Source organism: Lytechinus variegatus, chromosome 1, assembly GCF_018143015.1.
Source record: "Lytechinus variegatus isolate NC3 chromosome 1, Lvar_3.0, whole genome shotgun sequence".
NCBI lineage: Eukaryota > Metazoa > Echinodermata > Echinoidea > Temnopleuroida > Toxopneustidae > Lytechinus > Lytechinus variegatus.
Window position 1 is genome coordinate 65,040,152 of NC_054740.1, and position 24,260 is coordinate 65,064,411.

General features: G+C 34.3%; 2 protein-coding genes across 2 annotated transcripts in view; both read left to right on the forward strand.

The window, feature by feature from the left end:
- Window positions 1-271: 271 nt before the first annotated feature.
- LOC121431608 (tensin-3-like) lies at window positions 272-23,752 on the forward strand. Its single transcript, XM_041629174.1, has 13 exons — window positions 272-1,299; window positions 9,420-9,452; window positions 15,196-15,542; window positions 17,502-17,569; window positions 18,175-18,323; window positions 19,036-19,158; window positions 19,552-19,616; window positions 20,566-20,762; window positions 21,127-21,187; window positions 21,723-21,795; window positions 22,327-22,456; window positions 23,230-23,416; window positions 23,740-23,752. The coding sequence occupies exons 1-13, from the start codon at window positions 1,252-1,254 to the stop codon at window positions 23,750-23,752; spliced, it is 1,494 nt and encodes a 497-aa protein (XP_041485108.1). The 5' UTR covers window positions 272-1,251.
- LOC121419898 overlaps window positions 23,746-24,260 on the forward strand; it is a 100,999-nt gene continuing 100,484 nt past the window's right edge. The window contains exon 1 of the mRNA XM_041614381.1: window positions 23,746-24,107. Within this exon, the coding sequence (XP_041470315.1) occupies window positions 23,787-24,107 (321 nt within the window). The 5' untranslated portion in view covers window positions 23,746-23,786. The remainder of the gene's footprint in view (window positions 24,108-24,260) is intronic.

Below are 24,260 nucleotides of genomic sequence, written 5' to 3' on the forward strand. Positions count from 1 at the left end.
AGTGTAATTTTGAAAATTATATATGGTGATTAGTAAATCAAGATGTAGGACGTATGTAGAAGGGAATATAGGCTATTTGTTAAATGTGAGAAAGAAAGAAAACTCCTCCGTAAATCCTTCATTGTCTGCTAATCAAGCAAGATTGTCTGTAATTGTGGAGGTGTAACCAGAAGAAAGAAAAAAAAGATTACTCTAGCCTATGGTCATTGACAGCTTGGACACTTGTGACCACAACACACCTGGATGACCTGCTGACTATCTCTTGTTACACCCCCAATAAGAAGGCAAAACAGTGTCGCATTCTTCTGCCATGATGAAACCTCATTGGACTGTGAAATACAGGAAATTACATAGGGAATACTTGTGATTTTATTTATTCCATGGCGAGATTGGGAAAAAAGGAGGTAGTGCTTATTGATCTACTTATTTAGAGGAGTACTTTGTAATTAGTCTTCATTGTTTTGCGGTTAACAAGTTCCAATGCTGGAAGTAGAAATATTAACCATTTTGTCAGAAGTTGAGAAATATATTTTCTATCAGTGCTACGTTTGTTTTGTTAGCAATAACAGTGATGATCATATGGTGATGATATGATGAGTGCCTAACAAAAGTTAAAATAACTTCAGTTTTCAGCTGTTTTTATACAGCTCTTAGACAAGTCTGTGGATAATCATACTGGATTTATCACATGGATTAGTACACAAAAATCTTGTGTTTACTACAGGAATTGTTATATTGGAATGTGGTCGCTGGAGAACATTATCTATATCTGACGAGACATCGCCTTAGCACCATCTATTGCATTTGATGTCGGCCATATACCAGAGCACTTTAAGTCTACCACCGTTATTGATTTCTTGAAAATAGAAGGGATCCCGCTCCCATTTAAAATCCATCTCTCCGATGATTTCAGCAATCAATTTCATATCACGCTGTAGTCTGAGAAAATACAAGGATATCAATTATTCTCTTTTTGCATTTGATATCTTCTCTAACTCTTGGTATTCCTTACTATCTCTCTGTGTATCTGTTCTTTCACATTTCAATCTTGTGTATTATTTCTCTTTTCATCTATTTCCTTTGAAATAGTCCATGTAGTCATTTGTGCTAGCCCTCTTTTCCCCCATCTCTCTATCTTTCTCTGTCTCCTCTTCTTTCCATCTCCCCTGGAGAAGCTGATATTTTTCCGATTTGAGGATGAGATCTGAAGCTACCTCATCAGATTTTAAAAAATTTGATTAAATTGCTAACATGGCTAAAGAAGTGAAACATCTTGCATGGAAACTCAACTGCTACAAGGTAAATGATTCAAAATGCATTTCAATTTTCATGTTTATTTTCATTTATATCTGCTCAATTACCACTGCCTTTGAAAATGTTTGTAACTTCAGAATTGTACCTTGCTTGGGTCGATTTCTACCAGTACAGTGATTATAACACATCCAAGCTGTTAACACACGTTATTCCAGCAGTAATCCCACCAAATCCATGTTATGAAACTTGAAATGAAAACTCCATCAAAACTTGGCAACACAGTTGTCATGGCGACTGCATTTCAGGCGCATAAGGACTTGACAGGGAATTTGACCCCGCGACCCCAAGATGCCTGTGTAGGGGGTCGAAAGTAACACCAATGCCAAGGGCAAATGAGGGGGGCTGCCACGAAATCTGGGTCAGACCAAATTAGAAAAATAAAGGTCGCTGGAGTTATGGATGCGGTTTGATGTTCAGGGGAATACTACTTGTAGTTTTTATTTGTACAGCAGAATATAGTTATGTTTTTGAGGACTGGTTTCATTCTTTAGATGGTAGGTATGGAATGTATAATGGCTATGTGGAATAGAGGGATTTGATTGATAAAGTGTGACAGTTTACCATTCTCAGTTCTTATCCTTCTTGTTGTCTCATCTTCAGTTTTTATGCTTCTTGTTTTATCATTTATCAAAGACTTGCACCATTGTTGTATACATATTGGATTCTTAGTGTGTTGTAGCTTGTTTCCAGCAATAACTTTCTAATGGAATAAAAAGTCAATCAATTCGATAAAATAGCATACATCAATTGTAAATAATTTAAACTATAAATTTAAAGTCCTGTTTGTATTTTTCTATTTCCCTTAAGGTAAATGAACTGGTTGTGGCAAATACGGTATTATTCAACTTTATTGAATCAATAATGTAAAGCAGTATTTCATTCTCTGCTGTGAATTCCTTGCTAAAATAAAACCAAATGAATAAATAGATGAATTATTTCTCCTTTTAAAGTTTTCTCTGTATGCTTCTTATAAGTGAATTTCATATAAAAAATAAAGAGAAAAAGGGAGCAATTTTGTATGAAAAAGAAAAGCTCTATCAGTATTGAATCTAGCAGGGACTATCCAAACAGATCATTAATTGTAGTAAGCAATATCAAACATACATATGTCACCTAAGTAGAGAAGCTGTCACAAATCTAATTTCTAATATGAAACATTTGAAGAAAAAATTACATTGTTATCAGTCAATCATTACACTTTGATTGAATAGATACTGAAGCATAATAAGAATAAAGACTTCATGAAAACATTTTTCTTTCATCAAACATTTACTCCATTTTGATGAATGGTGTTACGTCGACCATAAAATTGTATATTGACTCTGTGTTTCTGATACAGAGAGTATTCAGTGAAGCAAGCTTCAAATCTTTGTTCAGTAAATCTTTTGAAAATAAAACAACATAAAGGAAAACTTGACACCAAATGTTCTTTGAATTCGGCTACTTTGAATGTAACCATGTATTTTCTTTAGGTCTTGATTTATATTCATATTTTTTGCCCTTGTATCCAAAAAGGAATTGATTGAATTTAGTTTTTGATACCATGATGATAGTACAATATCTAAGTTATCAGTGAAAATGCTACAGGCTCTGAACTCAAATTAAGATTATTTACATTTTACAGTAAAAAAGAAATGTTGAGAGAAATGTGTTTTTTCTCCAAATATGACCTCATGAAAAAGTGATGCTTTACTCAGAATGTCTTTAATGTTGAAGCAGCTCTATGGTAGAAACTTATTATTTTGTTTGGTATAGATCTAATTCTCTTTCTTTGCCGCTGTTGAATTTGTTCATTAAAAGAGTGGTGATATCAATCCTCGGATCAGCAGAAAAACAGTTTGAGCGTTCTATATTTGAGATCTCCCTACAGAGACCACTGGTATGACCAGCTGTCATTCATAGATATCAAAGTAGAAATTTACGATTGCATAATATACACTAATTACCCGCAAATTTGTAAAACTTTGCAGTATTGCTTTCATTTATGTAATCAGTTTGAAAAAAAGTCAATGAAAATTGTAAGTGGCTGATATATTTACTTGCATCATACATATACACCATAGAAGTGATTTATGTTAATAATACAGGCCAAGTACTTCTTTATATCTGTCATTTTTGTTATGTTCATTAGTTTTGCCAGTGATGAGTTTATGACTCTATTAAAAGTATACATGTTTACAATTTCCCATGTAGATGGTAATTAATTATGTTTAAACCTATATTGTTTATGAAAATAAGAAACATATTCAAATTCATATTTGGAATTTACAAAATATTAGGATTGAGATACAATCATTCTACCCTTCACACACGTTAGAATTTTTGTACTCACACAACCTGGAGAGTTTTTCATTAAAAGTTTTCTCAGTGTATACTGTATAGACTGACTAATTTGCTCTTAGCCAATCAGATGCAAGGATTTTTAGTAGCTTATAACAATACTTAGTGAAAATCAGTGACTATTAGTTTTATGAAAGGTTCCTCAAGCTAGTATTATTAAGAGAGGAGTCTTAAAGTTTTCATGTGAACAGGATCAAAACACCAATCCCGCTCTGTAGCAGCCAAGCAGAGCAGACTGTAATGTATATTTTGCCATGACACTGGAATAACTTGTGACAGCTTAGCGCCAGGAGCTGCCGCAAGCTTTCATATTTAGCATGCCCAAACCCAGCGTGGTGCGAGCAATTGTGGAAACCGACTACTTTATTGGAATTTCCAAACCCATATCTCGGCTGCTGTGCGTAAGGATGTCCCCAGAAGAATGAATATCTTTACTAGGAAATATTTTTTTGGCCAAAGTAGCTCACCTAATTTGGTAAGTCACTGTGGTGTATTTTTTTTTAGAAGGAGGAGGTGAGAAGATGATATTTTCTTAGTAGATGGTGTTATGAGCTATGAGGTTTGTCACATTCTTATCATTTTTTCTTCTTTTAAGTTTAACAAATATTATTGTTGGTTGGTGTTTACTGCATCATTGGGTGGCACAAATAAAGATGTCTTGCTTGAGCACTTGTAAATATCACATAACAATTTTTCTGAAGAAGTTGACTATGAGAATGGTGTTGGCAATATTCTCATATGTAACCAAAGAAATTTCAGTGGTTTTTGCCAATCGGATGGTCCATTTCAAGGAAATTTTTGTTGGAATACTCCACAGGGAGTGGAGCCTGTGCATACACGTGCAGTCGAACCAGAATCCAATAAGCAGAGTACTGGATTTTCAAACTTCTGTATGGATGCTGTTAATCCTGCTTATATAGATAGGATTGTCCTCATTTTATTTTTTTACTGATAATCCATTACTAATCTCTTAGCAACAAGCTCAATAACTTATCCCTTGACAACAAGATCAATAAAAGGAATATTATGACAGAAGATGAATATAATATGTTCTTCATTAATGTGCCTTTAACCTTCTGGTGTAGAGTCTCAACGGAAGTCAAATATCAGATTACACTACACATAAATGATATATGTTTCATATGACAAATAACTTTTTTTTTTCTTCAATCATTTCGATGGTTGTAAATCTTGAAATATGAACTTTCATTTTCAGTGTAATTTTATTGACAGATATCAATAAATTCAAGTATGTTAATAAAGTTTTAGATTTTATTTTGGTTTGTCATAAAAATAGCATTTGCATCTCTCTGATGAGTAGGAAATGAAGAAATAGGCCCCAAGTAGAAGAGGCCCTCACAAATCTAGACTCTATAGTCATCTGTTACATGACTAAGCACACATTTATTCATCATCTTCAAATGTACTTCTTTAAATTCTGATATGATAGCAATTATATTTTTTCCATGGCATTGATGTTTAGCATTCAGAGGATTGGCAAAGGTTTAAAAGCTGTAATTTTTGAGGATTTTTTGTCTATGGTCTGTTTTTAATTGACACTTATGTTACTCTAGCCATATCGTCACATTCAATCTCTTTTTGTCTGTCTTAACAATAGGTGTCTCTCAAAAAAAAAAACTGACAGATGTTTCAGAAGAACTGCTGTCAAAAAAGTTTCATTAAACCAGCAAAGATCTCAATTGGGATTCTTCAACAGACCTTCTATTGGTTCGGTTGTGCATTGCTACATTCAAAGGATGACCTTATCTTCTTTTAAAGTTTGTTGGTCAAAGTCTCAGACTGTCTCGTAAAACAATCATTTTGTGCATTTCACATTTCTAATCGATTGGTGATTATTGTGATTCAGAATTCATTTCATTGCTTTAGAACTACAGTATTCCAATAAGGTGGAAAATATCAATCCCAAGTTGTCATTTCTAGTGATACACTATGCATTTACTTCTATTATTTCTTCATCATTCATACTTAAAACAGTTTTTAGAGCGTAGATAAAAACCACGTTTTGGATTGGACTGACTGCTACATCATATATCTAGGCTAAGCTTGCACAAGTGTACATTATATGCATGCTCAAGTGTAAGTTATGTGCACATTGCAAGGTTTTCCCCCCTGACTCTCCTTAGATTTTTGAATACTTTCTTTTTACAGAACTTTATACAAGCCTGTGACTAGATAAGTTTAACACTACAAATCTTTAAATTATCTGTAATATTGATAGGGTCAATCTTGTTCATTAGATCTACAGTACAAATACAGATTAATCTGCATAATATCATAGGACCAGGGAAATCTGTTCTACTTAGAAGAGGCATAGAACATTCTTATCTTTATCTGGTTTGAAAAATTGCTGAGACATTTTCGCTTATTTGACTTATAGAAAGTCACTTATGCAGACTGAACTGTTACTGCCAGAAAGATATTTTCGAGCTCTTTGATTATATCTTGCTCTTGCACATTTTGCCTTTGGATTTCTGTTAGTTTGAAAGTTCTAAGAACTTCACTCTCTATTCCATCATTTAGAAGCTTCTTCCAGTATTTCAGAGCTCAGAGAAATCCTCAATTTATTAACAAATATTTCATGATAAGTAAGTAGCCTTTCTCATATCTTATTAAACTCTGAAGAAATAAAATCAGTAGTAAGTTGTTGGTACCTCTAGAATTAATCCAGACTTGAGAAAGACTTCCTTGGTGTAACTGCCCAAACTTTAACCTATTATGAGGAAATATTTGAAAGTTCTCAGGAAGTTCTTCATCACAGGGAATTAAAGATAGATCATCGATGTATTTCCTTAACAATGACACGGCTTGCTATTCTTTGTGGCTATTTATAATTTCCGATGATTGCCTGATGATGAGGACATCATACAGGAATTTCATTTTCATTCTTGAAGGTCAAAGTCTACGGAGTATCACTGGCTTGACAGGACAGGGGATGAACTTTAGCTTTTCTTGTGCTTTTCTTATTTCAATTTCTTTTCTGCAATCGATGTACAATCGTTTTATGTAAATTTGATTGTCATATGTGATGTATTGTATCTGTAATTATTTTATTAATCCTGTATTTCATCCTAAAAACATATAAGTTGGACTTATTTTTATGGTTTGTAACTTCCCTTTGTTTTGAATAGAGGTGGTATTTTTTTTTTAAAAGATGATAGTTGAAAAAAAGGTTTAAACAAACTTTAGTACTGGTCATTCGTTCATGCAATGAACTCTGCATGATTGGAGTTGTACTAAAACTTGGGTCATTTTCTAGACCATTCCATAACTTCCTTTCTTTGTTATGTAGTCTACTGTCCTTTATAAGGACAATCCTAATGTCTTTGCTATGTGGTTAATGACGTCAAACTCATTACAAGGCCAAGGTTCCTCTTCCTGTTATCTTATATAGTAAAATGTTCTTATATATCAAATTAATGTTCCATTATTCACATTGTTCCTTGGGATGCCTGACAAAGAGACTTTTCCCAAATCAAGTCAGACTGACTTTCAATAGATCATAGATGCCAAACCTTAGGCCAAAGTTTATAGTGTGTCTCATTTTGTTTGTAGTAATGGGTCCTACTGTTCCACAATGTTTAAACAGCCAATAAGAACTTATTGTCACACTGTTAAAGGACAAGTCCACCCCAACAAAAAGTTGATTTGAATAAAACAAGAAAAATCCAACAAACAACACTGAAAATTTAATCAAAATCAGATATAAAATAAGAAAGTTATGATATTACAAAGTTTTGATAAATTTCACAAAACAGTAATATGCACATCATGGTCGATATGCAAATGGGGAGACCATGACATCATCCACTCACTATTTCTTATGTATTTTATTATGTGAGATATGAAATATTCTAATTTTTTCCTCATTGTCAAGTGAAACAACAATTTATTTCACCCTGAACATGTGGAATTAACATTGTTTAATACTATGTGGCTCAGTCAAGTTGGTCCTTATTTTCGAATCTCTAAAAAATGAAGTATTGTATATTTCAAACAAAAAAAACAAGAAATAGTGAGTGAGGGACATCATCGACTGTATATCACTGTTTTGTGAAAAATAAGTGGAACTTAAAAATGTCTTAACTTTCTTATTTTACATCCAATTTTGATGAAATTTTCAGCATTATGATAGTTTGATTTATCTCTATTTACTCAAGTCAACATTTTTCTGGTGTGGACTTGACCTTTGATTTTGAGCATTTTAGCAGTGTGAATTATTTTTCACACAGTTTACTATGTGAACACACTGAACATTCACCCTGTAGAGGTGCACTTTGTGTGGAATTTTCCTCACACTTTTATATTCAAGCATTTTAACAGTGTGATTCACATTTTTACAAAGAACACACTCTGAATGTTCACAGTGTGGAATTGTTTTCACACTGTTAAGTTTGAGCATTTTAAGCATTACATTTCTAAAGAAAGTGTACAATGTGAACACACTGAATACTCACACTGCTGAAGTGTCCAATATGGGACTGTCTTAACACTGTTTGATTTGATCATTTTAACAGTGTACATCATACTTTACAGGGTCAGCTATGTGAACACACTACGAACTCTCACACTGCTGAGGTGGCCATGGTGTGGAATGTCTTCATACTGTTATGTTTGAGCATTTTAAGCATTACATTTCTAAACAAAGTCTTAATGTGAACACACTGAATACTCACATTGCTGAAGTGTCCAGTATGGGACTGTCTTAACACTGTTTGATTTGATCCTTTTAACAGTGTACATCATACTTTACAGGGTCAACTATGTGAACACACTACGAACTCTCACACCGCTGAGGTGGCCATGGTGTGGAATGTCTTCATACTGTTATATTTCAACAGTGTGAATTACGTTTCTACACAAAGTCCACAATTTGCACGCACTGTGAACACTCACTGCTGCTGTGGCCAAAGTGTGGAATCATCTTAATACTGTTTGATTTGATCTGGTTAACAATGTGAATCACATTTTTACAAAGTACCTGATGTGAACCTGCTATGAATACTAACACTACTGGGGTGGCCACAGAGTGTATTACAATTTTAACAAAGTCCACGATGTAAACACACCGTGAACACTTACACTGCTGCGGTGGCCACAATGTGGAATTGTCTTGACACTGTTTGATTTGATCTGTTTAACAGTGTGAATCACATTTTTATAAAGTCCTCAGTGTGAACACACCATGAACACTCACAATGCTGAGATGGCCACATTGTGGAAGTGTTTTCATACTGTTAGATTTAAGCATTTTAACAGTGTGGATCATTTTTCCACACTCCTTAGTGAGCAAGACTGTGAACACTCCTACTGTAGAAGTGTCTACAGTGCGTATTTTTTTTTACACTGTTAAATTATTTTAACAGGCATGTGAATCACAGTTGTAAATAGTCCACTTAATGAACACACTGCATTCTTTGCATCAGAGTTATGGCTCTCAGCAAATTCAACCAAATGATTTAATCATTAAACAAATTATCCAATAGGTGAGCAATTAAAAAATGTTCATAAATATCTCCAAGCTTCCTCATTGGGAGTTTTACTTTTGCTCTTGTTTTTGAAGTCCAAATTTGATGGGATCATGAAGTCTTTATAATTCCTGGAGTTTTTGTTTAAAAATAGCTCCAAAATGAGCATCAATAAGTCTTGAAAGTGAAATTAAAATTAATGTTTAATTTAGCTTATCTCATTTTATGTGTATTTATCTAGTATGCTTAATTTTCAATCTCTTTCTCATTTAATTTCAGGTTATGACAACATGTCTACCTCAGTCCCCAACGGTAAGTCACCAATATCTTTTTTATTTATTTTCAATCAAATATCTTCCACTTTCTCCCTTTTTAGCATCTAAAATATCTACATGTATAATCAAATTATATAAATTGTCAAAATATGCCAATAATGACCTTTCATGATCCAAGGTCTGATCATATAAATTTCTGTGATCATATTACAACACCTGTTTGTATGATTTCTCTGTGTATTTAGTATCATGATATTAAAACAAATATCACTTCCCATCTGAAACATCTGCTATGTAGTGGAATCAGGTATTGGTTGTGATATTTTAAGAAGTGGAGAAATTAGAATTGAAGGGGGCAGAATACATGCAAAAGAGAGAACTATTTAATTACATCTTAAACAGTTAATTCCTTGTTCTGATACTACAAAAAATTTCAGTTTCACGTACATATTCTTATATTCAAACCTTACTTTAATTGTTCAAGGTTTCATTGACATCTACCTATTCCTTGAAATATCAAATTCACCAACGAACCAAATTAATATGTACCATCTTCCTGAACTACATGTACTACAATAATGATTTCTGCTTCTTAAATAGGATAATATCTTGTGTGGTCAGATTTTATTAAATCTGTCTTCGTCCAAGAGCAGATGTCCACGTTATGGACCATTTATTGAAATTGGCAGTTGCGAGTTGAGATCTCTTGAGAAATATATAGCCATTTGGGTAAAAGAAAATTTAAACTACCTGTTCATTGGGCTTCTCATTCAAAATTATTGTACTGTGTGAGATTTAATTCATTGTCATTGTGGGTGGTGCAAGAAAACATTTGCTATCAGTTGCAAATATCTTATGTGGATATACAATTGATATATCAATACTTTAAATTTTAACTGCATGTTACAAGAACCAGACCAATAATCAAGTACAGTGCAAATTTGCAATCAATTTCAAGATTTATGATTGATTTTTCTGACCCAACAGTTGCTTGAAATTGATTGGAGGTTTAAATTCTTGCAAGTGTCTTTGGTATTAACCAATTCAAGGGAACGATGTGTGTTGTTTTATTTCCATATTGTGATTATTTTTATTATCATTATTGCTTTGGATATATGTTAATCAGTTCTTTTGAAAATCCTCACAGACCAATGAGAAGTTTAAACACGGGTCTCCTAAATCTCCACGGTCCCCCAGGGTAGGTCTGTTGTATCATGCACCCCTCCCACAAATCCATCGTCATCTTAGACCCCATCTTCATAATCATGATTTTAATATCATTCCCATCGTCATTAGATTAACTGGTCAAAGCCCTTTCATTTTGCAGTGAGATAATAACAAATGGGGGAATCTCCTTGAAGATATTTGATTTTTTTAATAAAAAAAATAATTCTTACAAATACAAACCAGCGTTTGTTGATTATGACTCTGTTTCCAATGTTTTATATGTGTGGCAGACAACTGGAAAATACATTATGGAACAAATGTTGTGTAGATATAATAAATTAGCTAAAATAAATACTTTCAGAATACTTACATGTTGTTTTGATTTGTGAATGGAATCAGGCATGCTATCTCCATTGTTTTTTATCATGCCACTTTAGCCTGTCTTCCAGGCAACAAGAAACTTTCCCCTTCTCATTCACAACATGTTGAATCTAGAGTTTGGTATGTGTAGACTAACTTTTGTCAGGTGGAAAGGGCCCTCTAACATCAATGTTAAAGAACAAGTCCACCCAAACAAAATATCAATTTGAATAAAAAGAAAAATCCAATAAGCATAACACTAAAAATTTTATCAAAATTTTATGATATTTTAAGTTTTGCTTAATTTCACAAAACAGTTATATGCACATCCTGATCGGTATGCAAATGAGGAGACTGATGACATCATGCACTCACTATTTCTTTTGTATTTTATTATATAAAGACAGAACTCCTTATATAAAATATTCTCATTTTCTCCTCATTGTCAAGTGAAACAGTGATTAATTCCTCCCTGAGCATGTGGAATTAGCATTGTGTAATACCATATGGTTCAGTCAAGTTGGTCGTTATTGTATAATCTGTAAAAAATGAAATATTGTATAATCCAAACAATACAAAAAAAACAGTGAGTGAGGGACATCATCAACTGTCCCATTAACATGCCACTGAAATGTGCATATCACTGTTTTGTGAAAAATAGGCGCAACTTTAAAATTTCAACTTTTTTAATTTTACATCTGATATTGATGAAATTTTCAGTTTTATGGTAATTTGATTTTCTCTATTCATTCAAATCAACATTTTTCTGGGGGGACTTGACCTTAAATGATTAATGTTCACAATAGAGTCTGGCTCTATAAAAGTATGGTGTGGACTTACAATTACAAAGGAACTGGTAACACCTTCCAAGTACACTTAAAAATTTTGTATATTTTTATATATTTTATGTCTCAAAGCCCAGATATGAATAGTCTATTCCGCCTGGCTTAAGTTGAACACTTTTGTCGAGAATGGGAAATTTAATGTTGCATGGGAGTGAGGTTATTTCCACATAATATTTGTAATATGTACTACAGCCTTGTCCAAAGCAGACAACTTAAACTTTTTAAAACTGAAAAACAAATTGAAAAAAAGAAAAAGGAGTTTATTTTGTGAGGAAACCTAAAACTGAAAGTGAAAGATGCATTTCCAGTTATTGCTTTTAACCAAAATATATTTAGAATATATGTAATTCTTTTTCAGCTATATTCATATTGTGGAAATACATTGTGGTCAAGTTTAAAGATTAATGCCAGTTGTGGTAAGAATCTGAAAATAAATTTGAACAGAACCCAATAAAATGACCACCCAAGTGGTTAAGTAAAAATAAATATATGTATATGTGCCAGGTGAATCTGGAAGAAAATGTAATTGCTAAGAAATGAGCAAAATAAGCATGGTGTTTCAGCGAGTTGTCTGGTTTTCCCTATCCATTATAATACATTACAAGAAAAATCAATCAACTGTATCTCTTGACAAACCAATAAAAGGAATGGTATAATGTCTGTTTTAACAAAAAAAAAACAATAAACATTAACATATTTTTTGTATATGATTTGTGGTAGCTTGAGATCTGGAGGTATTTTTTTATTGAAAAAAAAACTTTTGATGAATTTCATGTTCCAATGGTATTATAACAGCAGGCATTGCCGAGTAATTGCTATTGATATTTTTCACCAAATTAAAGGATACATGTACATGCTTATAACCAGAGTTCGCCACTGTTATAAATTTATGACTCTGACAAACCAAGGGAGACATTTACACAACTGGTGTAAACTCTAGAGCCCTTGCCTCCATAAATATTTTCCCTATTCCAGAAATTACCAGAAAAGAGGAAATATTTATGTTATTCCACCCCCCCCCCCCCACACACACAACAAGAAGTCAACTTATTGACTGTCAATGAATGGGGGTGAGGGTCATTTATGAAAATAAAATGAAACTAAAAAAATATACAAAAGTGAAGAAAATGAAAAAAAAAATGTGGGTAGTACAAAATAAAAAAGTAGATAATCAAACCTTTTGGTGCCCCTCCAAACCATCCCCAAACAGCAAAAACTGCAGTGTTGATTGGTGTGCATGGAGAACCACATCAGTCATTTCACTCTGGTGATAAGTTTTGGTGTTCAGCACCTTGGTGGTATAATGTCTATGGTGTATTTTAACAACTTAAGGTGTGGTCCTCTAGGGACACCAACTAGTGTCACCTTTTTAACACCTTAGTTTTAAATAATGTGCACTCTCACTTTAAATCAAGTGTCAAGTTCTTTATGAAGCATTGGGATTTGGTTTCAATAACATTATTTCTACTCAATTAACTGAAATGGAATACCCTGTTTTCATTTTAAGCGATCCTGAAACACTTATAGTAAGAATATGTTGTTATCTACTGAGGGGTTTTTTATGGTCCACAGCAGCAAATTGGCCATAAATTGTAATTTCCAATTGACGTTTGTGTATGTGCAGTTTGCACGTAGCCATTCTTGTGGACTCCGTCATTGTCTCGTTTAGTTAGCCATAAATCTTGGAAGATAGTTCCATCATTAATATCTACTTTGTATCTCTCTGTGTTTTACGGTTTGAAGATCTTTACAAACATCTGGAAATGATAGCAAATATGCTAGGGTCTGAGGGGAATATACTGAGAGCAAGATTTTATCCAGTTCTCTGAAAATGCTATAGATTTATGTAAAAAAGAAAAAGAGTTTATTTAAGATTTGTTTTGTTACGTTTTCTGTCAATTACTATTAGGACGGTAGGACCAATACATTTTCCTCTTTTCCTAGTTATTTTGTGTAACTATCCTGATCAACAATACGCAACTACTTCTGTGGAGACCGAGTCCATGTATTATATACAGGCTGGAATCTTTGGAAAATGTGTGTTAGACCATGGACCTACAATAGGTCAATGGTTCTACAAGTTTTACTGTATTTTCGCAATCTCTACATATTTCCTCATTTGATTTGTTTCCTTTCTCCATTTTCTTACTCTTCTTGTCAGCTGTTGCTAGTACATTATGCATTTTCTGCACTGTTAGATTTAGTCTAAAAAATGTCATCAAAAGTGTATTTTGTATTGATGTATCTCCCCAAAGAAGTAATTGAATTCCTGAGTATATTCAATTAAGCCATATGTGGACTTAAGACCATATCACTTTCCTCAATCCTCATAGTAAAGATAACCTCATCTCTTTCATCTGTCTACCATTAATCAGAAAAAGTTTGGTAGACAGGACGTGATGGGTGAAATTTTGCACCCCTCTTACCCTCTGGTAGACTTTCCTAACAGTCACTTCCTCCATCTCCATTTTAAGAAAATTTTGAAAAAAACATCTTAGTTATTCAATGAATTCCATGTGTGCAACTGGCATGTTGTGTTGTTGATATTTTAATTTTTACATCATTTTATTATGGATAATGGAATTTTTAGGAAGGGTGGCCAGAAATATTTGCTTTGATTATAGGCAAGTTTATGTTATATGCAGTCTAAAAAGTGTTAAGATTTATAAAGGGGTCTTTTGTTAGATAATGATGTCCGGATTGGAATGTTAGAAAAGACTGCTGCCGGTCATGCAATTACTAGGTTTTTTTTTGTTCTTTATGTAGTAAGAGAAATTGTATTGCAAACTCCATTTTGAGGAAAGTAACATCCTCTCAGCCTATTTATGAACAATCTTGATATCAGGGTGAACCTCTACTTTAACATACCGCACATCTTCTAGTGTTTATCTTTCTGAGTTTGCCACTGTCAGGGGTGATAGTCTCGGGAGCATCTTAATCCAATAACGGCAAAGGAAGTTGTTCACAAGGCACTAATCCCATCTTTTCCTCACTGAATTTCCATGATATGTTAGCCAGATATTTCTCCTCTCTGGTTTGACCTCATTTTCAGCTTCATGGTGTGTGAAAATGAGGTCAGCTGACAGAACCTAATCAGAAATCATTGATATTGGAGCCATAAGCTTGAATAAAAATTAAAGAAAAAATCATGTTTTAGACTGAAAATATTGTCCATTAGTATTGAATTTTTAGATTTCTTTATGGAAAACAGAACGAAATGTATAGCGGAAGAAAAAGAAGAAAACCCTTGATATAACTTGACATGAATCAGATTTGTTCATTCATGTTTGAATTTTTTTTCTGTTACTGACTAATCTTTTTATTGTAGAAAAGGACAAGAAAGCAGGCAGTCTGATTGATTTATGTTTTGCTCTTTGTTTTAATCCCTGAATATAATCCATGTATTAGATTTCGCCTGAAGGCAAATACATATTTGGATCATCCCCGTCAGAGAATCGGCGCAAAAAGCCCTCCTCCTCGCCCTCAACGCCGACCACTCCCACTCCGCCATCCACTCCTCGGCTACCGCACACCCCGGCAACAGCACGGAAGATGCAACAACTGGATGAATCTCCCAAGCTCCAACCTGTTCAATCAATCATGCAACAATCAACGGTCCAGATACAACATGCCCCACCACCACCACAACAACAACAACCACAGCAACGCATACAACAACAACAACATCAACCGCAACAACTAATACAACATCAGATGCAACCTCAAACCATACAGACAAAGTCAATATCTATCAAGTGAGTATTATATTACCATTACCCTTTTGGGCAGAATGTTGGTGTAAATAATAGTTCTACATCTAAGTAAGATCCTTGTTGACCGTTCAATAACAGGTTTTTGTCTACAAACAGTTTGTCTCCTCAGATATTCTGATAACACATTTGCTAAACCCATAGGCCCGTATTCTGAAGTCAGGTTTAACTTAGACCATGGTCTAACTCTGCTAAAATTATGGGAAGCCAAATTTTTTTATTAAGTTGTATGTTTCTTTTTTTAACTGTTCTCTTTCCTGATTTATCGATGGTGAAGACAATCATCTATTTATTTTTTTTTTGTAATTCAAGTTTTATTGATCCTTTTCATCAAAATATACATAACAAAACATTCATGGTATAATGGATCACATATTAAAGTTCAGATGACGTTGGCATATAAAATAACATGTCTAACATACAAAATAGTATAAAATAAGAAAAAATATGTTTGTTTATAACAATAACAACAACAACAAAAAAATTCAGGCACTTGGCCTATAAAAAAAATAAACATAACAAAATAGCCTTCTGCTTTATCGCCTCTTTAAAGTATTCAGAATGATAGCCCACTTGCCATCATGTTTTTCTAATTTGCATTTCCTTTGTGCAATGGTATGTTCAACAGTTTCAAATGATAAAAGAAAGTTACAAAAATGGGAGAGAGTAGGTTTTGTTTCGTCACATCGGCATCTAAAAATATATTGTTTACCTGACAGGAGCAGAAAGTTCAATATAAATATATTTCTGGGAATTCGGGGCTTACAGATATCAAAAAGAACATAACTTTCTAAGAGGAAATCAGGAAGATCTAGTGAAGCAAAGAGTGTACCAACATTATTCCAAAATTGGTTAACAACATGACAAGAATAAAAAAGATGCACTAGAGTTTCTGGTGATACTTTACAAAATGTACAAAGTGTATCCGTTACCTTTTTAATACGGAATAACCAAACCTTGGTAGGAATCAAATTATTAAGAATCTTGAATTGTAAAGCTCGAAGTCTCGTATCTATAGTAGTACGTAGAGGTGGTTTTAAAAGTTCTCTTACTTCTTCTTGTTGAAACCCATAGGTGTCTTTTAAACGTGTAAATATATTTGAAATTGATGGGTTATTTTCCTTCATAAAAAATGTGTAAAATATATACTTTGGTACACCTGTTACTTCTCTAGTGATGTCATCAATAGTTAAAGTTGGAATCAATGAAATGTTGTTAACAATGGGATGAAAATTTTGAGATAGAAAAAATAATTTCCATTTTGATGGCATAAACTTGTAACAGTCGAGAAGCAGAAAGTATTCAACAAATGTTAAGCCTTTATTTTTGGCATCTTTCCATCTTAATGGTCTGCCATACTCATCCAACATATGTGACACCTTAACAAAACCTTTGTTTTTTATCTCTGGCTTATAAAAAGATTTTCCATTTTGTAATATACATCTGTTATTCCATAGTATTTAATCACATATTTTAATGTTTTTTTTAATGTTAATCATCTATTTATACTTCCTGGACAATTATGAATGATTTGAGAGCCAAATGAGCTGAAATATGATATCTGTACCGTTAGTGATTTATGCATCAATTGGCTATCCATACTTAAACCACAACTTTTAACCTGAGTATAAGTTAAACCTGAGTTCAGAATACGGTCCATAAAATCTGCAATCGATTTGGTTTAATTCCTATTTGATTTATGCTACATGTGGTCTACTGCAACCCATTTAGTATAATTCACTTGTAGTCTAATGCCCAATCATTCAAATAGGCATCACAGTGATGGTCTAACACCAGAATTGATGATCTAACACCAGAATTTTTTTTAATCCCAACTTCAAAAGCAGTAGAGTAACCAAAGCACCAGCTCTCATTACTAGACCTATTTTATTTTCTTTAACATTTGATTTTTCTAACAACAATTTGTTTTGTTTTTGTTTCCAGGAGTGGAGATGGACTCGTTAGATATTCATTTGATCTTGAAGTGGATTATATAACAGAGAGATTAATTGGTAAGAATGAGGATTTAAAACAATAGATATTTTTGTTATAACATCTGTAAGGCACTTTGTACTGATTTTTCTAAGTGCACAACTTTGAATTTAAATCTGTATGAATCACTAATTCTCAGAATCACAAAACAAAGACATGGCCCTCCATTTGTTATAGGTGATCCTATATTGTGTTAAATGAGGTAACCCTAATTTTCTCTGTTTGAACATGATAAGAGTGCATTTCCTGTGACCATGACTATACCTTGAAAATATTGAATTTTCCATTCAGAAGATTTTTATAAGAAAGTACATGGATTGTAATATCTTAAGAATGCTTGCTGAGAAAGAGTATTTTTATAACTATTGTTAGTCAAAATGATTGAAAAATCTTGATTTGGGACGGATTTCATCTTGTTATCTTGATTTGGGTCGGATTTCAAGATATTTTTTGGTCCATAGTGCAAGGGGGGGGGCAAGATTACACACTCCCATTAGCCACTGTACATAATAAGAAAAATCATATCCCCCCCGGATTGACATCAAAAGTCTGCAGTCATTCCAATAGTCATATGTAACTTGAAAACAGCTTTGTCAAACAGCCATTTTGTTTGTTGCCCTTGTAGCCGTGTCTTTCCCTTCTGGTGGTCTTGAGAACCAGTACCGAAGCAACTTACGAGATGTAGTCCGGATGCTAAAGAGCAAACACAACAACTGCTACGTGGTCTTTAACCTATCAAGGAGGAGACATGATGTATCCAAACTAAACCAAGAGGTAAGGAGAATGGTAATGGTAGTCCTAGTGGTGACAGTGTTGTTGATGGTGGGTGCGGCTAAAAAGAAGTTGTGGTGAATGATTATAGTGGATATATTGGTTGACAAAATTGTTTTAGTTTTGATGTCTGATTATTATTGAAATATTGATAGAAGTGATAGTGCTCGATGATAATAATATTAGGCATTTGTATAGCGCCATCTATCTAGAAACAATATATTCCGAGGTGCATTGTTGTTATTATTACCTGGCTTTAGCTCGAACTGCCTTTCATCCCTCGTGCATTCAAGGAGTTAATCGATGATGATGGTAAGAGTGTTCATGGTGGAGGTGTTGTAGTTATGATAATTGACAGTGGTTCAGGTGGTGTGATTGTGCATGGACGGTGGTAGTTGTGGTGGTGGGGGGGGTAATGGCGGTAGTGAGGATTAAGAATGTGATGGCAGTGGTGGTGGTGGGGATGGGAATGTTTATTGTGATTATAGTTATGGTGCAGATTGTGATGGTGATGGTAGTGATGATTGTGATAGTGATGATTATGTTGATGATGATGATGATGATGGTGACGGTGATGGTGATGATAGTGATGATAGCAATGATGATTATGATCGTCAATGGTAATTTTGATGATCAACTTGTCAAAAAGCTTTCCACATCAACAATAATTATCAGTTATAATCTCTGTATTTCTCTCTTGCGTCTTCCTCTTTAGGTGCGTGATTTGGGCTGGCCCAACGTCCTCGCCCCTCCCTTAGAAAGGCTTTGCAGCATATGCAAACAGATTGAGACTTGGATGAAGGGTAACCTCAACAATGTTGTGGTGCTACATTGTAAGGTATGTCCACTTTCCATTTATAATACAATAAAACTTGTCTTTAAAGACCGTACAGGGGAGACAAAAATAGTGGGCTTTATGAACAGGTAGTCTTCCTGTTATATATGTTTCAATAGGAAAAAAATGTTTGAGGCAAATCAAATGTGTGGTATTCTTTGAAAGGGGTTCTTCTATTCAGGTGGTCACTAAAGCAGATTTGACTTTATTAATACAGACTATGAAAGGGAAGAGTGGTATGAAATATCAATTATGTGCTCAATTAGATATTCAAGGGCCATAATTGTGATTTCTATTTACTTCAATGTGCAGTAATATGAATTGCCACAGTCACCTAGAGATTACCTTTTACAGTCCTGATAACTGTATCATTCTTCCTTCTATTTTCTTTTCCAGGGTGGTAGGGGACCCATAGGCGTAGTGGTATCAGCCTTTATGAACTATCTGAGCATCACTTCAGGGTAAGTACTTTCTTTATATCCATCTGTTTTTTTACGGTTCATCACAATTTTTATATACCATTTGGTCTAATACCAGATGGTGTAATCTAATTTCCAATTCAGTTATGGTTCTCAAGGACAAACAATTTGTTTTGGCATTGTAGTTCAGCAATTTGATTGGGTTCAATCCATTATCAACATCAGTCTGTCTGTATGGATATCACTCTCATTACAGACACAAAGAATTTTGTCTGTAGAAGTCCAAAGTATTCAAGTCGGCCAAGGGAATGGGAGCTTTCTTGATCATTCTGATCAAGGTAGATCAAACCTGATCATCACCTAGCTGGACCATCCTAAGCTCCTGAACTCAAGCTTTTAACTTAATTGTAAGACTAAATTCTCTGATTGATTGCCTGCGTAAATGATATGCAACACTACTTAAGTCAGTAATAATGCGACTTATGTTTCAAGTGTTGTATCAAAAGTAAAGAGTGGTGGCAGCAGTGGGATTTTCTGTTGTTGTTTTGTTAGTACGGGGGGTATAACATAGAGAGATCGAATGATATGTACAGTTGATTGTACTTTTTGTATTTGGTTTGCCATAGACTTACAGATATGCTTAATTGCACAATTGAATGTATCAATTATGGTACAGGGCCCTGTCTCATGAAAATTACTATTATGGTAACTTTGTCATCCAATGATACCTACCATGGTATCGCTGATCAACAACAATTCAGAATCAAGGACTTCTGGGAAGCTACCATTGCGTGGCAAAGTAATGGTAACTTTTATACAATGGGGCTCAGGGCTTTGGAGTTGTTTTATTCACGAAAATAGAATGACAGGATAGTGGTTAGTACAAAAAAGGTGTCATCACAAGGAAAAAATGTCCATTTCAGCAATATAACATGATGTTATTTTTACATTAGCTGGGGATTTCATTTCTCGTTCCGTATCCCTCTTTCAGAAATGATTCGACGATGGATCGTCATGCCATGAAGCGTTTCTTGGATGCCAAAGGTTGGGGCAGCATGCACCCATCTCAGATGCGGTATATTGATTACTTCTCTGGGCTTTTAACCAACTCCATCCAGATCAACAGCTCACCCCTCTTTCTTCATCATGCTGTCATCCATGGGGTGCCTAACTATGATTCTAATGGAGGTAAAAACTAGAACAAGCTTTCGATTTCATCATGCTCTTCACCTGTTATTTTTAACATGTTACCCTTTTCTTAAGATCTCATATTAATTATGAAATCTCTTTTTAATTCTGGTTTGATGCAACTTCAACTGAAATTATCACTATGTTATTTATTTGTTGCAACTTGATGCAACTTTGCTGAAATTACCACTATGGTATTTATTTGTTGGTTAATTAATTTTTGATGTAATGAATACTGCTCATTAGGACAAAAATATTTCAGTTTTATTGAAAATTTGTATTTTGATTCTACAATAAATGCAGAAAGTCATTGAAATGAATAATCCAGCGATTCTAATTTGCTGCTCTTCATTTCTTCTGTCAGGTTGTCGTCCTTTCTTGAGGGTTTATCAAGGCATGAGTCCTGTGTACACATCTGGTGTCTAGTAAGTAGTATTTCTTATTGTATCATAAGTTTCAGTGATGTGTCTATGAGAGCGAAAAAACATCACTGCCTGAGATAACCAAGACTGAGAATGTATATTTTTTTTATTTGAGGGGTTGTAATATGAGAGGATTTGGTCAGCTTTTAGAAAAAATTGTTATGTAGGTGACTCTCCTAGGTTAAGATGAATAGGTATGTCTGTTGAACTTATTAGAAATTCACCCTAGAAGACAGATGTTTTGCAAAATGGTCTTTAAAAAATGTGCTGGCTTACACATGTACTTTTATCAGACATTTGGAAGCCTTACTTGTGCATTATTAATTGTATTTTAATTATATTATTTTTTTATTACTTTCAAACTTGAGTAGAGTTTGAATGATTTACACATTTCTTTGTGCTTTTGAAAGTATTGAATTGCGCATTACTTCGTATGTTGTTTTGGAATATAACTTGTTTATGAAGGGCTGAACTTAATTGAATATATTGAAGGAAATTTTTATGAGACATCTCTATATATCCAATGTCACACTTCTAGCACTGTGCCTGAAGGAACTAGTCGGTTTGTGATCACACCCGGTAGAGCAATTCCTCTTAGAGGTGATATCCTGGTAAGTTTGAAACTCTATCAAAATTCAGAATTTTCTTTATAAATAACTCGAAAATGTTCTGTGAGGTATCGTGTCCCATTTACATATTTCTAAACAGATTAATTCATTACAATCATAATGAAAATTAAATGTATAAATTCAAATGTTTAAAATTGGAGTATGTTGGTAATTGTAATGAATATAATGATGGTAAAAATGATTGAGGTAAACTGTAGGCGACATGTACAAATTTGCATGCAATTATTTTAGCTTAAACTATGTTTTTCATAGTGGCTAATGTCATTAGCTTTTGTGTTGTTTTGACAAATTCAATGAAAACTAAACTAATGCTATTCATAGTGCACCTCTTTCTACTCTGTGAAGATTAAATGACATGCTTTTTTTAATCATTACATCATTGTAATGTTTATAGAATACTGTTAAATTCTTAAAAATCCATGTATTTAGTTCAAATATGAATGCAGGCTCGAAATGTAACAAATGACTAAAATAGTTCAACTTCACTCTCTTTTTCAATTGTCCATGTAACAGCTAAAGTGTTACCATAAGAAATTCAGGTCGACAACTCGAGACACAATCTTCAGATGTCAGTTTCATACGACAGCAGTGATGGAGTATAGATTAGTCTTCCAAAAACAGGAACTGGATGATGCCTGTACAGGTAGGATATGCAATTGGGACAATGATGGTGATGATGACATTGATGAAAATGATGACGATGATGATGATGATGATGACAATGGTGACAATGATGATGATAGTGATGGTGATGTTGAAAATGATGATGATAATAATGATGATGATAGTGATGGTGATGGTGGTGTGATAATGAGGATAATGACGGTAGTGATGATGATGATAATTGTGAGGAGGAGGAGGATGATGATGAGAATATTTACTGATATAAAAATTTATGATCATATATATATATATATTGATAAAAACAATCAGCAGTGGAATGTTTTCACCATCATTATGATATTATGATACCATATTGGCATAATCATGGAACAGGAGAAAGAAAAAAATGAGCAACTCCTCTGTTTGTATGAGAGAAAGAAAGAAACGTCTCCATTTCAAAACTTCCTTGCATAAAATACAAAAATAAAGTCAAAAGAGTGTGTGCTTTCCTGGACAGAACTGGAGGCGCAATAGCTCAGTCGGTAGAGTGATAGATTCGTATTCCGGTGACCCGGGTTTGATTCCCACTTGGTGCGCTAGTGCCCTTTGGTAAGGCATTAATCCTCAGTACCAGCTCCTTCGGAGAGGACCTTAAGCCGTCTGTCCTCTGGTTGCTTGCTTACAAGCATTCATGCTTTCTTAGCAATCAGGTAAAAAATCACCACCAATCAAACCCTTAATTTGCAAATGCTTAAGAAGACTATATCTCAAGAGATTTTTTGTTTTGTACGTTCTCCCATACCGTGTTCATAGATGCTAGATTCCCTGAGTTCACCAAGGTGGAACTGATCTTCTCTTCCACTCCCGATGCCCTCCATGGGAGTGACTATGTCTCAGGAGCTAGCTTCCCGTCTGAACACATTGATGATCCATTGATCAGATGGGATTCGTATGAACATTTCAATGACATCATCGAAGGACCTGAAGGTAGAAGCCCATTGTCTTTCATTTTCCTATATTTTCATTCTATAAATTCTTGGCGTGCATTTTATTAAATGTATTTTACCAGAATCATAAATAAGAGAAACAAATCAAGATGCAAATATGCAAAATGGTTATTTCATAAGAGTATTTGAAATCAGGTAGAGGCTTACACTGCATATTCTGTAGCTCAGGTGTTGATAGTGCACACCCAAATCAGATAATGTGTTTTAAAAAAATGCTTATATCAGATGGGATCACTAAGGATTATGGTCAATAATTCTAGTAAAAGTTTCGCTGTATGAATCAACATGTAAGTTTTATCGTTCCTTTCTACCCTAGATGGAGGTCCTGATCTCAATGAAACGTCAGGTAACAACAACAACAACATGATCCTGGATATCCCTCACTCCTCGGCTCCAGATGGAAGCCTCTACGCCCAGGTCAAGAAAACACCCTCACCGGAGCAGTCTCCGGTCATCCCCAGACTGACCAATGGGGATAGCAATGCCCCATTGCCTTATGTCCTCTCCCCCGACAGAGCCCCTCAGGTCCACACCTCCAAGGATGGAGGCAAGAGAAACATGGACTACCGGGAGAGAATGGCCCTGGATGAACTGCTCAAAGGCATCACTGGGGAGGATACAGATGGAGGAATTGTGGTGAACAACAATATCCAATGGAAGGCACCACCATCCCCTGATAACAAGGTCTGTTCAGTTACTTCGTTCTGGGTACTTTGATGATGGTCCCTATAAAATATCCAAGGGGAGATTCAAATGGAGGTTAAAAGAAATGGTTCTTTAGATTTTTAGGAAGTTCTGTTGTAAATTTTGAATCATGGACAGGATAGGCCCTATAAT

Excerpts from the sequence above, each read along its gene's own strand:
- LOC121431608 (XM_041629174.1), top strand. The coding sequence starts at position 1,252 with ATGGCTAAAGAAGTGAAACATCTTGCATGGAAACTCAACTGCTACAAG. Across the intron at positions 19,617-20,565 it reads TATCTGAGCATCACTTCAGG|AAATGATTCGACGATGGATC; the intron begins GTAAGTACTTTC and ends TCCCTCTTTCAG. Across the intron at positions 22,457-23,229 it reads ACTGGATGATGCCTGTACAG|ATGCTAGATTCCCTGAGTTC; the intron begins GTAGGATATGCA and ends CCGTGTTCATAG.